Raw genomic sequence first — 15,259 nt, forward strand, 5'->3', positions numbered from 1 at the left:
GGGTAATCCACAGAGGGATGGCCCTGCAGGGTGGCCCCAGTCATCCCCAGTCAATCCACCAGGATTTTACACTGGCTGTAAAATGAAGCAGAAGATCTTTCAGTGATTTTGAGGAGCTCTAAAAGCCCTCCTGAAGCATACAACAGATTTTGTGTTGATTGAGTCATCAGCTTCAAATCACAAGGGATTTTTTTTTTTGTTTTTCATTTTTCATAAGGAAAATGAAACAACACACATTAGGTGTTGATATAGAAATATGGGTGCATATGTGTGGCACCTCTTTCCATCCATTCCTGCTCTCAAAGCTCCTGGGAAAGCACCTGGAGTTGTCCTTGCGCTTTGGGGCATCCAAAACACCTCCCCCAGCAGACCTGGATGTGTAAAATGTGCTGTGAATTATAACCATAGAAATAAGCCAGCTCTGGTGACAATTCCTTCAGAACCTGCAGCAGGGAAGGTGAGGATAAGCAAGAGGAAGGCCTTACCAGGTGGATCCGGAGAGCCCAGCAATGTAGGTGGCACAGTCCAGGACTCCTGACTCATAAAGTGCTTTCATGACTCCAGCAAAGCCCACCATGGCCCGGAACCCCCCTCCCGAGCCCAGCACGGCGATCACTGGCACCTGCAGGGAGGAGACAACACCAGCACCACATCAGGGACAAGGGACACGCCCTGGGAGCGCCCAGCCCAGCCCCTGGACACCCCAACAAGGATTAGAATTTATTGATTTTATGCTACAGATCACCACTTGTAGCATAAAATAAATCTGTCCTTCTTATCCATGATGTGAAATAGAGGAAATATTAAATTTAGTTATTAAATGAACTTTTCACTTACAAAACCACTGGGAATTTTAAAGGAATCTAAACACCAGCTTTAATCCAATTTGTATCATTGTGACAGAGCCAAAGGCAGTAAAATTTACTAATGAGAAACAGAACAGAGACAAATAATATTTTGACTGGGAGTTTATAAACAAGTTTTATAACAAAAACATCCACTATTACTACAAAGCATGAAGACAGTCTCAGTTTTACCACCACTTTGCAAAAACTATCAGAGAGATAATGGGAATTCATGGGGATCTGGACAACTCCTCAGCCATCAAGAGAGGAGTGAGCAGAACCATGTTTATTATGGCACCAGGTTAAAATTGCGTCCACAGGGGTTCATTTTACACTTTTCTCCTTCTTACTGCCCAGCCCTGACATCCAGGCTGTTCCCCTCAACTGCACAGCTTCCCCAGGTATCTAAAAAGTAGACAAAATAAAATAAAAATTCATTTGCTCCCACCATCATGTGTTTTGGCCTAAGTAACAGCCCAGAAATTTTGGCCCAGTTTCCAAAATCCAGGAGGATTTTCCACTGTTCAGGGGTGACAAAGGAACCACCTCTTGATTGTTACTGAGCACAAAAAGAATTACACAGCTGTGCAGAAAGCCCCTATCTGATCAAACTGCTAATCTGTCAAAAATCTCCCTGAAAGGCAATTCCAGGTGCCAATGGACAGGATCAGTGACAGGAAAAGGATCCATGTGATGACAGAGTCCTGTTCTTTCTGCAGACTCCATGCTCCAAGCCATGAAACTCCCTTGAGGACTGACTGTCCCAAGGAAATGCCCATGAACAATGACCAAGGCACTCAAGATGTTTCTTGAGGCTTCCACTCCCCAAAACTGCTTATTCTTGATGCAGTGAGATGATTCTGTTCCCTTCTTCATAAGTGCTCAGCTTTAGTAATAGAAACCACAGGTATTCATGGTGCAGCTCCAGAGATAGGGATCTATCCCAAAAATGACACAGCCCAGGGAAGGATTTGGGATATGTTTTGTTAAGCCAACACCCCAATAATGGAGCAGCTGCTTTGAAGGAAGATCCATGTCAGCAATCCCTCCTTTAATCACCTGGGGAGGCTTTGAAAGCTCCTCAGGAGCACTGCCCACTCAACCTGAGCAGACACATCCCAACAGGACTGAGATGTCACCTGCAGGTGCAAGCCTGGAGAAGGCATGTGAGAACACTCCCAGAGCTCCACTGCTGCACCCATCAGTGCACTGGCACTGGGAAAATGGGAGAGTCCCTCAGGAGGCAGAGGAATCCACCATGGAGATGGGCTGGGAATGCCCAGGAGAGTCACCAACATCCTGACTGCAAATGCTTCCTGATCCACAGGCACTCTGGGCATCCCAGGCTCCTGTGCTAGGAAGGGTGGGTACAGCAAGGGGAAGGTGGATTATGGAATCAAAATCCTTCAGAGGTTGGAAAAGACCTCCAAGATCATCAAGTCCCACCATCAGCCCAGCACCACCACCATGTTCACCACTAAATCTTGTCCTCAAGGGCCACATCCACACACTTTAACACTTCCAGGGATGATGATTCCACCACTGCTCTGGGAAGCCCCTTCCAGTGCTTTACAGCCCTTTCCATGAAGAAATTTCCCCTAATACCCAACCTGATCCTCTCCTGGCACAGCTCAAGGCCATTCCCTCTCATCCTGTCCCTGTTCCCTGGGAGCAGAGCCCGACCACCCCCAGCTGTCCCCTCCTGTCAGGTGTGTTAAACCAGCTTTTTAACTCCCATTCAGTTTCTGACATGTTTAAGGGCACAAAACAATAAAAACTGAAATGAAAGACACCCACCCTGCAAGTTGCTCTATGGGATAAATAGGGCAGAGGCAGGGAGGGGGAGAATGAGCTGCACCCAGAGCACCCAAAGCCAAGAATCAAGAAACCACATCCTGATGAAGAACAGAGAAAAAGAGGATACCAAGGGCTGCACACTCCTCTACTGAGCCCCAAACCCTTTGTATAGAGCCACCAGCACATGAGTTCACTCAAACCAAAAGGTTCTTAATCCTATCTTCCAGTAATCAGACAAGAAAAAGCTAAACCATACTAAATCTTGTTTTGGGAATGAGTAGTGCAGATGTCTTTATCCAAATGCCCTGCAAACACAGTGCACAAAATCTGAATACCTGTGGTGGGAAAAGAATGCCATAGGGCACACAAATGATTATTAAAAAATTGCTCTGCAAATCCAGTCATAGAGAACTATATGCTTTCTCTGGAAGATTATGGTATTTTTAGAAAATTGCTTGAAGCAACAAAAATTAAAAAAATAAATTGAGCAATAACAGAAGTACAAGAAATCTCTACCTCTGTGTTTCCAGAACGTGCCTCAGGATTAAGTTAGGAAATTTGGAACTACTCACTTCCCCATGCAGACATGTATAATGAATTCAGAGGTATTAAAGTCTCTCAGCATCCCTGCAAAGCACAAGCCACTAACAGATGAAGCAACTTGGGTGAATTTTGAGTATGTGACTTATCCAAGATAAAACAAGACCCACAGACAGCTAAAACTACTCAATGTCTCCCAACTTCATGTTAAGACTTCAGACATCACATAAATCCTCCTGCTACCTTCCATCTGTAGCAATAAAAGTAAGACTACAGTTTAATTTGAACAAAAAGGGTTTTTTCATTGCTAGAAAGGGATAAAAACTCTGTAAGCTTAGAAATACACATTTGGCATATGAAAAATGGGAGGATACCTACAGTTACTGTCTGGGCAGATGCAATTTAACTGATATAATTTCACTACTGGAGTCAGTGAGGGATACCAAGGGAAGATGACGACAAAGAATAAGAAATCTTAGCTATCCTTTGTAGTAATTCATGCACAGATACCACCTGCATGGAACTGAGACCTGAGGCACTGAGGATCACTCCAGTTCCAACTGGAGTTTGGCAGAGTAACCACATCCTTTCTGTGGAAGATCTTATTCTGCTCCAGGTCACACCAATGTCACACTGACAGATTTCTACTCTGATAGGATCTGCATGTGTTAAGATTAAAATAACTGAACCGAAAATTAAGAAACTTCGAAAATGTTCCTTCTCAATACACACATATTTTTTTCCCAGTCCAATTAAAATATGTACAATTCTTGTTAAATTCTTTCATGTTCCGCAGAAAGTTTCATTAAGCAAGACAGAGTTCAAAAGTACACTACAATAAAACATTTACCACCTGCTCAAAACTTCAGGGAAATGTAAAAGATATTCTTCAATGCTGGCTGCAAAAGACTGTCACATTCTCCTTATATTAAAAATGCACAAAAGGAATCAAGAGCAATGAAGGGATTAATCCAGATTAATTCATGGATTTTGTTCATTGCTTGACACCTCCATAGGCACAAAGTGTTCCTGTCACAATTCTGGAAGCAGCACAGGAGAGGGAATGGACAAGGAAGGAAGAGGATGGGAAAGCTCCAACAAAATAAGTAGATCTGTACCAAGTGGATTCTTAATTAACTCTAAATAATGAAGTGTTTTATGAAACCATTCTGTGAGGCCCTGGCACAGGGTGCCCAGAGAGGCTGTGGCTGCCCCTGGATCCCTGGAAGTGCCCCAGGCCAGGCTGGACAGGGCTTGCAGCACCCTGGGCTAGTGGAAGGCGTCCCTGCCCATGGCAGGGGGTTGCACTGGATGACCCTTACAGTCCCTTCCCATCCAAACCATTCCCTGATTCTGTGAGATGTCCCAAGCCACCATCAGCCCACTGTGATCTGCTGGCCTCCCTTCCTCTTGGCTTGGTCCAAAGCACCAGCAAGTCAAGGAAAGCTGCAGTTCCTCATGTTTCAAAGAAATAGAACTTCATAACCCTAATCCAGTCAAACTGGCTCAAGGAAAAAAAAAAAAAGAAGAAATAAACTAATTTCCAAGCTGACTCTAAATTTAAACCAGCTCATTTCCTGTCTAGTCTTTCAGAGATGAAGGTCACAGAGCATGAGATGGGTACTGGGCATGCAGGGGCATATTCTGTGCTGGGTGAGTGCCCAGAGCCACTGCAGGATTCAGCAGGTATTTCACACATCCTGGGGCACTTTTCAGATGGCAATCTCCCCTCACAGCCAACACCTTAACAAACAGGGAAAAATCAGAGCAGTTTAAGGGGCAAATGAATCACAGAATCCCAGAATGATTTCATTGGAAGGGACCTTAAAGCACATCCATTGCCACCACAGGGACACCTTCCACTAGCCCAGGCTGCTCCAAGCCCTGTCCAGCCTGGCCTGGGACTCTTCCAGGGATCCAGGGGCAGCCACAGCTTCTCTGGGCACCCTGTGCCAGCACCTCCCCACCCTCACAGGGAAGGATTTCTTCCTAATATCTAATCTAAATCTCTCCTTTTATAGTTTTCCCCAGTCATAAACTTTAATTTCTAAATTTAGAGCCAAGAAAAATTACTCTCCAGGCTAAATATTTTATGTTCACAGAAGAAAAGGATTTTTATCAGCTATAATCTTTCTCCATCAAACCCTTCCACCTCGCACGCCTCATTCTTTCCTCTGGCAGGCAAATGAAGGATTCCAAAGGGGATGCTACAGTTCCTGCTGGGAACTCTGCACACTTACATCACGGGAAGAGGTCAGGTTGTGGCTCTTCTCCCCCAGGAACGATTTGATGCTGTGCATGATGTTGTCTCTGCGCTGCTGCCGGAACCTCTTCTCCTCATCGCACAGCGCCATGCTGAACCGCAGGTCTGTGGAGGAGCTGGTTGGGAAAGGGACAGCCTGTCACAAGGGGCTCAATCCCAAACAGCATCACTAACACCTCCCTGGGAAACCAGCACAAAATCCTCACACACTCACAGAAGATGAAATAAAATTGTATTTTTCATGTGACGCCATCCATCTGCTCTAGAGTGATGGAGGCAAAGAGCAATGTGTCTTTAAGACATGCATTTTATGTAGAACTCATTAAAAGCAAATAATTAAATACAGCAAGCATTATCTGCACTCACATACAATTATAAACCTACAGCACAGGAAAAACTGAGCTCTTTTCTCAGTATTTTTCTCTACATTATGGGATAAAAATTGTACACAAGGCTGCGTAAGGATCTCAGCACTGTACTTAAGGTACAACTTCAGCTGCCACTTCCCATGGACAGCAAAGAGGAGTGGACAAATCCACCCTGGTCCCACTGAAAAGCATACGGTGGTGAATATTTAGCATATTTAGGCTCAGACAATAATTCACCAGATTGGTGGAATGGATCTGTTTAGGCTCAGAAAATAACTCCCCAGATTGGTGGAATGGATCCATTTAGGTTCAGATAATAATTATCCTATTTTTAAAACAACCTATTATGCAATAAAATAACAGGATTAAGAAAAGGTGTAAAAAGAGTCCCTAGAAGCAATGTTCCATGAAGATATCCATAATCTGCATGGCTATCAGGGAATAGCAGCAGAACTTGATAAGATCCTTTACATTTCAAAGCCTAAGAAGACAGAGCCAAGCATCTTGTATTTATTTAATGTCAGAGATATGAAATATTTGTACAGTACAAAGCCTGGCATGTTCAGGGTGGTCTCAAGGACCACCCACAAATGCACTTTCCTAGTACAACATGATGAGAAGAAATTATCCCTGGGGGATGTTTGTCATCCGGAGTAATCAGGAAATAACTTGACTATTACAGGGCTCAGTGCTCCTATTTATAGCTACAGACAATAAATGACTCCTTAAATTCCTTACTCTCAGAAAATAATTTTCAAACTTGAAATGTATTGTTCTGCTTATGCCTCAATATTATTTATGGTTTTTCACCAGGATAGGGGAAGAATGAGGGAGAAAGACAGCTAGAGAAGGGGAAAAAAAAAAAAGGGACAAATTAAGGTAGGCATCTGCTTAGCTTTTACATGGAGAACTCCTAGCCCTAAATCTTTACCTAAAGCTTCATTGTGCAAAAGCTTCATTGTGCAGTATTTACATTTAAATACACTTGAGGAGCAGCTCTGTAACAGCAGCTGAAAGTTAATGTGAGGGACCAAGTTGCCAGAGAAGTTAAAACAGTGAGGATAGAGCTGCACCTGAGTGAGGTCTGTGGATTGTTTTAGAAACAAAGCCCTTTTTTGAATGAAAGAATGAAGTGCCTTCACATAAACCAGGCTGGGAGATCCATGTGGGATGGCCTCATTCCTGCAAACATTTGGAAGGGTCACACCTCTTAGTCTCAGTGAGGGTGTTTAGTCAATAACAGAATTACAACGTGAAAATAAACCAAAGTTGTAAAATCTCCTCACTTTTACAATACCTGGTATTTCTATGCTACAAAAGGGAATTTTTGCACTCTACTTCACATGTTTTTAAGAAAATCCCAACAGGGTGGGACTCTTGGGGTGTCCTGTGCAGGGCCAGGAGTTGGATGATCCTTATGGGTCCCTTCCAATTCAGAATATTCTGTGATTCCATGAAAATTTTAATGAACAGTTTAAAATTAAAAAAATTCCTTTGCTGCTGGTATATTTTCACCTGTTTTTTTAAAAAAAGATATGAGATACTCACCATACTTCCAGAGACAATTCCAAAGTCATTTCTGTGACCTAAACAAGAAATATTTAAATATTGTTATAGCACTTAGAGAGGGAAAACTCACAAACACACCTGGAACACCAACTACTACTGTCAGAACTTTTCTTTCTTTCTTTCCTCTTCAAAGGAAGGTATTTTTGGCACCTATGAATGAGATTCTTTTCTATGGATTTTTATTTTAAAGCACACAGTGGGATTCCAAAATACACCATTAGAATTGCATACAGTGGAAAATGTTGGCCAGTGCTGGCTGTCATTCCTCAGATCCCACTGTCTCGCCTTTCTTGCAGTGCTAATCCCTTTCTGACATGCAGCTCATCTCTGTCCTGAGGGGATCTGATGCTTTTCATCCACTCATGGCTGGCAGAACCAGGGGATCACACCTAAGTGTCACCTGTGTGAGGGAATCACTGCTCTGTGTCCCACAGGAGCCACCAAGTGTCTCTCCACAGTTAAACATGGCTTAATTAGCAGTCAGGAAGGGTGATTGCTTCCAGCTTGCTGGAAAATGCAATAAATGTCACTGCACAATGGCGTCACTTCCCAGCCACACTGAACTGCCTGGCCATGAGCTATGGGTTGGCTTCCTCTGCCTTTCACTGAGCACTGAAAGCATTGCCTGCAGGCAAGAATTAAAAAACGATGATTAAAGCACCAATTCCCTGTCAGGCACAATCCAGGAGTACTGGCTGTGGAACTCAGACAGAATGGAGAAGGTATTTTCACCTTCCCTCTGTGCAATGGCCTTGCTGATGCAGCCCAGGAGGAGTGACAGACTCAGTGTGTCCTCTGTGTAAAACCAGATTCTCCTCCTCACTTGGGGCATGTGAGCACCAGGGATGGAGCCACAACAGCCCACACTGAAGGGCTGCCTGACCCTCAGACTGCAGAGAAGGATCTGGGATGCACAGCTGCCTCTGACTCCCAATTCCTGAAATGGGAATTGCAAATGAGGCAGGGGATGAGCAAGGTGTGGGGAGAAAGAAAGAACAGGCAGAGAAACAACAAAGGGAGGACATGAAGAAACAGAGTGAAGACTCACTGAGGAAGCACTTCAAAGGCTGGGAAGCAATTACACTATTCCCCACCTGGCATTACTAATTTAGAAAGCACTCCTGAAACCATGCAGTGATCCAATGCTTATAAAAATGTATGCAGATGAAAGAAACCCTTGGAGGGAAGCATTCCAACAGGGAGATATCATGGCATTTTCTATACCTTACACAGACTGCTACAGACATTTCAGGAATATTATTTCATTTTCAGTTTCAGGAATTCTGTGTATACATTGTCTACATCACGCTCAACCTGACTTCATCTCCCCTTAAGCATTTGCTTATAGATTTCAGAGTGTATTTGCCTTTTATGCCCTGGTTTTTTGCCCTGTGACTCCCTACCAAGCTTTGCTGAACACTGATGAGAAGTTCAAGCAAGGCAAGGCCTTGTATTAGTGGAATGAGCTCTGTGAACTGTGTTTGCAAAATGCATTCATCAGTTCTTTCTCACTGCCCCACCTCATGCCTGGCAGAACCAGGACCTGCTCTCAGCCCATGCTCTGGAAGCCCAAGAGTTACTGAAATGTAGTGAAATAAATATGCAGAAACTTCAAAAATGCTGTTATTTTAAAAAGGAAAAATAATGGAATGTATTAAAATTCCAACTGCCCTAAGGCTATGCCAAATGAAATGCTAAACTTCAAAAACATATGAAGCTCTCTAGTTTCCAATAAATAGGCCTTTAACCAGTTATTTGCTGTTAACTATGCTTTAAAATTGTATCACATGGAAAACAGCAGAGTGGTGACAAATCAAGATCTCTAATCAAAAAATAAACCATAGCCCAAACCAGAAATGCAGATGGTATTTATAGATATCAATATGTGCCGAACAAGCTTAATTCCATCCAGCTTTAACAACAGTTTCCAGGAGTTACAGTGCAGGCAGACAAGCCCTGTTCAAGAGACTCCATCTGATTTGCAGACATGTTTAAAGGGAATAATCCAATTACTGCATCACCTGCATCACTGCATGTTAAGCAGGTCTGTGTTACAACAAGCCACTTCCAGAAAGTGAAACATGTAATGATAAAAGAATTCCTGCAGCTTTCTGGAAGCCACAGGCAGCAGCAGGAGGGGCAATGCACTGACCAGCAAACTCTGAGTAACCTCACACTGACTGAGGCCATGAAACTAAACCGCACTGAGTGTGCAAGAAACTGCTTTAGGCAGAGGAAGTCCCAAATTGGACATTTAAAGATGATTCTTCCAGCAGGGACACCAAGGCATTCAGTGGCACTGCTTTGCTTAATTCTCCTCTCAGCAGGGCTGTAAGAAGATAGATAATTAAGGCTTAAAAGTGTCTTTAGGCATCCATGGGCAACAGTGAATGCTCAGAAAACTTCTGACCAGGTTAAAGTCATGAATGTCCAACTTACATTATTGAAAGTTAGCTGGACCTCCTTCTTCTCCCCCAGTTTCAGAGAAGAGATGGGAAACGTGGATGTGCCAAGAGTCTCATCCATAACATAGTTGGCATCCATGAGAGTAACCTGGAAGAGATATCCATATATTCAATTCCACTGCAAGAAATCCTTTTTTAATTCCATCAAGCCTATCAAAAAATTATATGGAAGAAGAATGGGCCTGACCCAACCCAGCCAATGCCCAGTGCCAGCTGACATTTCTTTAAAACCAGGATAAGTGGAGGTGGCACTTCAAGGAACTGAACTGCAGGAGTACACCAGGATTACTCACAACAGGATTTTAATCTCAGCACCTTTATGGCAGCAAATCTCACCATCTTTCCAATACCTTCAAATTCTACATACAGTAGAAGCAAAGCACAGTACCTTCATATTTCCAGTCAGTAAAACTTCCCTACGGAGAAACTTGTATAGTTCTAACTATAAAAAACATCCAGCAACTTTTCAGAGAAGATGGAATCCACATACCCCAGCCTTGACTCCACAGACCAAGATTGTTACAGCAGTGATTTGGCAAAATGTGCAGCATTCCAATTTACACAAAGCTGCTCTCTGTATCCAGCCAGACTTTCAAGTCTCTTCTCATACCCTCCATGCTGGAGCAGACCTTTCAAAAATGTGATAATATCCAAAGAAGGATGTGGATATGGCAGAACACCATTCCATGCTTTTGTTCTAATCCATGTGGATCTATGTTTAGAAGTCTTTTTTCCCCAGTGGCTGCTTTCCAAGTCCTCAAGATATATAGAAAGAATTTCAAATTCTCATTTACATGGTTTTTATTAAATGAGATCTCCAGACTAATTTGATTTACAGGTTCTTTTTCCACTTTGTGGCATTATATCTTTTAAAATATCACATGTTCGTGGCTTGGACTGCATCTTTTGTAGAAAACAAAAGGAATCAAGATACAATCACTTGAATAATTAGTTGCTACATCTGGGATCAGCCTCTTCTCAGCTATAAAGAATTTTCTTCATCCTGTGCCACAAGCAACCCTTTGAAATTATGAATTCTCTTTCTTTTAGGACAGAGCTCATTATTTTAATGGTATTTACATTGCTCTGTTTCCTTGCAGAACTTTATGCCCATTCCTGCAATCTCTGAGTTCTGTCTCTTAAAACGAAAAGCAAAAACTTCTTAGTGGGATTCTGAAGAGCTGCCTACACTTCAGAAGGCAAATTACCCTTGGGATAGAGTTAAAGATGCAAACTGAAACAATCCAAGGAGTCACAAAGATTGTGGAGTCTGAGCTTCAGAATTCACATAGTATTTGGGTGGGGAGGTGACTTTACATATTTCTGACACTGCACTCCATTGTAGAATCCAAAGGCTCTTTCCTACTCTGCCAGGTCCACAATTAACCATTATTGAATGTTATCATCTACTCTTTGAGGGCAATTATCAGGGAATTTTATTGCACTATCTCAGAAGCAGCAACAGCCTTTAGTTATTGTAAAGATGCATTTCTACCTATATGCCCACCTTGCTGTGTTTGTGACTGTAATAATTTTATCCTTTTCAAAACCCTTGAACCAAATTTCATCCTCAACAAATTCAAACATTCCTAGAGAACCTGCCTCAGTGAAAAGGAGCTCAGAGCAGGGCCCAGGCTCTGCTCCAGGAGACCCAGCAGTGGCAGAGAGGAACAGGCAGGAACTGATGCCCAGGAAATCATTGTGAATTCCCTAATATCTTTTGTCTCTAGGATGCACGGGATAGTTCTTCAGATCCAACAAACAATGGGTGTTATGCTCAAACAGCAGAGCATTCCCCAGGAGCACAATTCCCTTTCAGACCCAAGGTCTGATGGTCACAGGCTCAACGAAAACCTTCACACGCTGCAGGCTCTGTCCCAGTTGGCTAATTTAGACTGAACTCTGTAAGCTCTGTCAGAAGAGAGCAGGTGGCAGGGCCATCCTCTGTGAAAAACAGAGCTCACAAAGGATCAGAGCTAACCTTAAATCCTTGCCATGCCCACTCAGAAAACACTCACAGCTCTTGTGTGCATTCAGCTCTTGTGTGCAGCCTGGAGAAGTTTAACACAGGAGACTGAACAGTGGCTTGGCCAACAAGGCTGGAGTGTGCAGAAGAGCCCTGGGTGGGCTCCAGGCAAGGAGGACACAGCAGAACCAGCCTTTTGCTCTCTCTGCTTGGGCAGAGACTTGACTTAAGCCGCACCTATTCCCTATCTGTAAGGGCTGAATCAGGGTAGGAAGCAGTGAGTACTCTGCAGCTGATGTGAGGAACAAGAAGTTACTATCCCTCAGGAGCTGTCCAAGGGTGACTCACAGGCATATCTGGTAATGACTCTTCAGGCTACTCCTTGAATAACTCAATTTATCCACCACTGCTTGCTTAGCACCACAGCTAAACCCAGGTTTAACATTTTAAACAAAGAGGTGATCTTGAGACATCAAATGCCACACATGTGCAAGGCACTGTTGTTTCAACCTTCACCTGCCCAGCCCAGCCATGGGATTTACCTCCAGGACATTCTCCAGATTGGGGTCCAGAATGAACTCGAAGGTCTCATCCCACACAGGGTTGATGTCGTTGTTGAAGTGTTTGGTTCTCTTCCTGCAGTCGGGGGCAGTGGGGATGAACAGCTCCACGTAGGGATCTGGAGTGTCAACTGTGGAGCACAACACAGGTCAGGCAAGGGAAAACTCCAGCTTGGCCTGGAAAAATTGGTACAATTCTGTGTACCACTCATGGGAAAGGACAGAAAGATATGCAACTCTTTAAGCTACATAAATGCAATGACAAAAATGATACAACAACTGTAGCTATATTTTCTGAAAAATCCTTTTGCTAGGATTTTTTCTCCTGAGAAGCTGAGATGCCACAAGTACAAAATGCAAAAACAATGGTCATCTGCTGCTGTGGAATGCAACAGGTGCATCTGGGATTGGTCTCATGTGGTTGTTTCTAGTTAATGGCCAATCACAGTCAGCTGGCTTGGACTCTGTCTGAGACACAAGCCTTTGTTATCATTCTTTCTTTTTCTATTCTTAGCTAGCCTTCTGATGAAATCCTTTTTTCTATTCTTTTAGTATAGTTTTTATATAATATATATCATAAAATAATAAATCAAGCCTTCTAAAACATGGAGTCAGATCCTCATCTCTTCCCTCTTCCTCAGACCCCTGTGAACACTGTCACAAACAATACCAACAATCTCCCCAAAATAAACATTAGGGCTTTAGAAGGAGAGGGGCAAAGCCTTGAGCAAACAGAAGGGCCCAGGGACTGAGTCAAGTTTATTGGGAAAATGCAAACATCTGCCAGAGAGAGGTGTTTTTAAAAGCTTTTACTTCTTCCTCTCTTTCTAGCCTTTAATGGCTTTGGCTCATGCCACAGCAGCAAGTATCCCACAAAATAATGAAAACAAGCAGTTTGCTGTGGGTTTTGGATCCTCTTTCACCTTTGCTGGTTTGGGAGCAATGGAGGAAATCTGTCCCAGCGCTGCAGTGCTGCACACAGCATAAAGAGCACTCAGTTCTGAAACATTGCCACCACCACAGCCCTGGGGAGTCACCACAGGATGAGGACATCTCATTTACACAGCAGAACCCTGACTGGAAACAGAGATATGGGAACTGCAGCTGATAGGAATTACTGGGGGAGAAAAGAAAACATTGGCAAATCCCATTGGATGTGTCTAAAAATAGCCATTCCCGAGAGCACAGAATGCTGCCATAAAAATGAACTTTCTAACAGTGAAAACAGGGGTTTTCTGTACAACGAGGGAGGGGAGTTTGTGTCAAATGGGGCCAGGGCTCAGAAGCCTTCCAGGAGAGTAGGGGAAGTTATTTCTGTGGCTACAGTGGATCAGGAAAAGTTTCCTCCTCTGCTGTGGTGAAACACCCACATCTTTCTAACACTGAAACACAGAATCACAGAATATCCTGAGCTGGAAGGGACCCACAAGGATCAGCAATCAGTGCAACTCCAGGCCCTGCCCAGACACCCCAACAATCCCACCCTGTGCATCCCTGAGAGCATTGCCCAAACCCTCCTGGAGCTCTGGCAGCCTTGGGGCTGTGCCCATTCCCTGGGGAGCCTGGGCAGTGCCCAGATTAAATCTTATAATGAGGAAAAGCAAGTCCAAACATTCCTCCTTGTACACATTTTCAGTCTAAAGCTACTTTTTTCCAATAAAGACAAATTTTAGAAACTGTGGGAGTTCAGTAAGACCTTATCCATGAGATTCCTGAGGACCAGAATCACTTCTCCCTCCTACTGGGAGAAGAAGGAAAAGAAGATAACAAAGAAGTTGGGTAATTTCAAATCAAATCAAATATCTTTTGGGGAAAAACCCTGACCAAACAACCAAAAAAAAAAGGCTTTTGGAAACCACTCGGGAGGTTCTGAATGCATCCCCAGGCAAATCCTATTCAGTGTTATCCTAATCCAGCTTGTCAAGGAGTTTTCCACTGTGCTCCATACCTGTGGGGCTCAGCTAATTGCTACATTGAGGTGGTCTCAGTGCTCCTTGAGTAATGAACAAGCAGCTATTTTAAGCTGGGGATCAGTGAGGAAAGACTTTAAATAGCAATTTTTATTAGCTCCTGAGGAATTATGCCTGATCTTGTCTCTTCATTTTGGGCAGGGGAACTGGGGGATCAAGCCCCAAGTCTTTCCTCGCGGGCAGATGTTCCAACTTGCCAACTTTTCCATTCCTTCCAACTACTACACAAAGCTCTGCCACAAAGAAAAGAATCTCTGAAACTAAAAACCCATGAAGTGGCAAGGTCTTGCTAAGTCTTGGTATCCAGCATGATTTTAGCAATAAACACCCAGGCTTGCCCTGCCAAGAGACTGAAGCTGCCTATAGAAACCTGGATTTTAGACAAAATCCTGATGGCTGAGCAGAGCTCTGGGCAAAAGATCAGTGCCTCCCTCTCCATTCAGATCATGCTGTGTGATCAGTCCCAATGCTTACAAAAATCCAATTTTTCTTAAAACAAAATGGTTTTGTTTTACAAACAGCAAATGGTTTCCAATATCCATATTTAAAATCCCAAAGCATGTAGAAACCCCAGACCTCTGACATGCAGATCCATCACTACCTTTCTGTCAGGCAAACCTCAGTAAGTGTTGAAACTGAAACTAAACCCAAGGCATGGATCAACTGAACTTGGAAAAATCAGCCTTGGTAGTTCAGTACTGCCAAGTCACCTCACTCCATCTCTTTATTAGCTTTTTAACCAAAGGCAAAGATTTAATCACCTGCCCTTTCATGTTTGAAAGTTTATTTGGAGCTTTTTCAGCTAAGAAAAAAAATCTATTCTTTTTTAACTTCCTTCTTTAGATGAAAATATATGGGAAGACTGCTTGCTCTGATTAAGATACTGCTATAAGCAATACTAAATACTTCTTTAAGA

The 15,259-nt window shown here is 43.3% G+C and overlaps 1 protein-coding gene across 1 annotated transcript in view; it reads right to left on the reverse strand.

Annotated features, from left to right (window-relative positions):
* The window catches only part of PLA2G4A (phospholipase A2 group IVA), a 68,089-nt gene that overhangs the window by 21,204 nt on the left and 31,626 nt on the right, over positions 1–15,259 (reverse strand). The window contains exons 5-9 of the mRNA XM_058030154.1: positions 12,356–12,504; positions 9,822–9,935; positions 7,362–7,399; positions 5,423–5,561; positions 486–622 (exon numbers count right to left, since the gene is read on the reverse strand). Of these exons, the coding sequence (XP_057886137.1) occupies positions 486–622; positions 5,423–5,561; positions 7,362–7,399; positions 9,822–9,935; positions 12,356–12,504 (577 nt within the window). The remainder of the gene's footprint in view (positions 1–485; positions 623–5,422; positions 5,562–7,361; positions 7,400–9,821; positions 9,936–12,355; positions 12,505–15,259) is intronic.

Source organism: Melospiza georgiana, chromosome 9 (genome assembly GCF_028018845.1).
Source record: "Melospiza georgiana isolate bMelGeo1 chromosome 9, bMelGeo1.pri, whole genome shotgun sequence".
Taxonomy (NCBI): domain Eukaryota; kingdom Metazoa; phylum Chordata; class Aves; order Passeriformes; family Passerellidae; genus Melospiza; species Melospiza georgiana.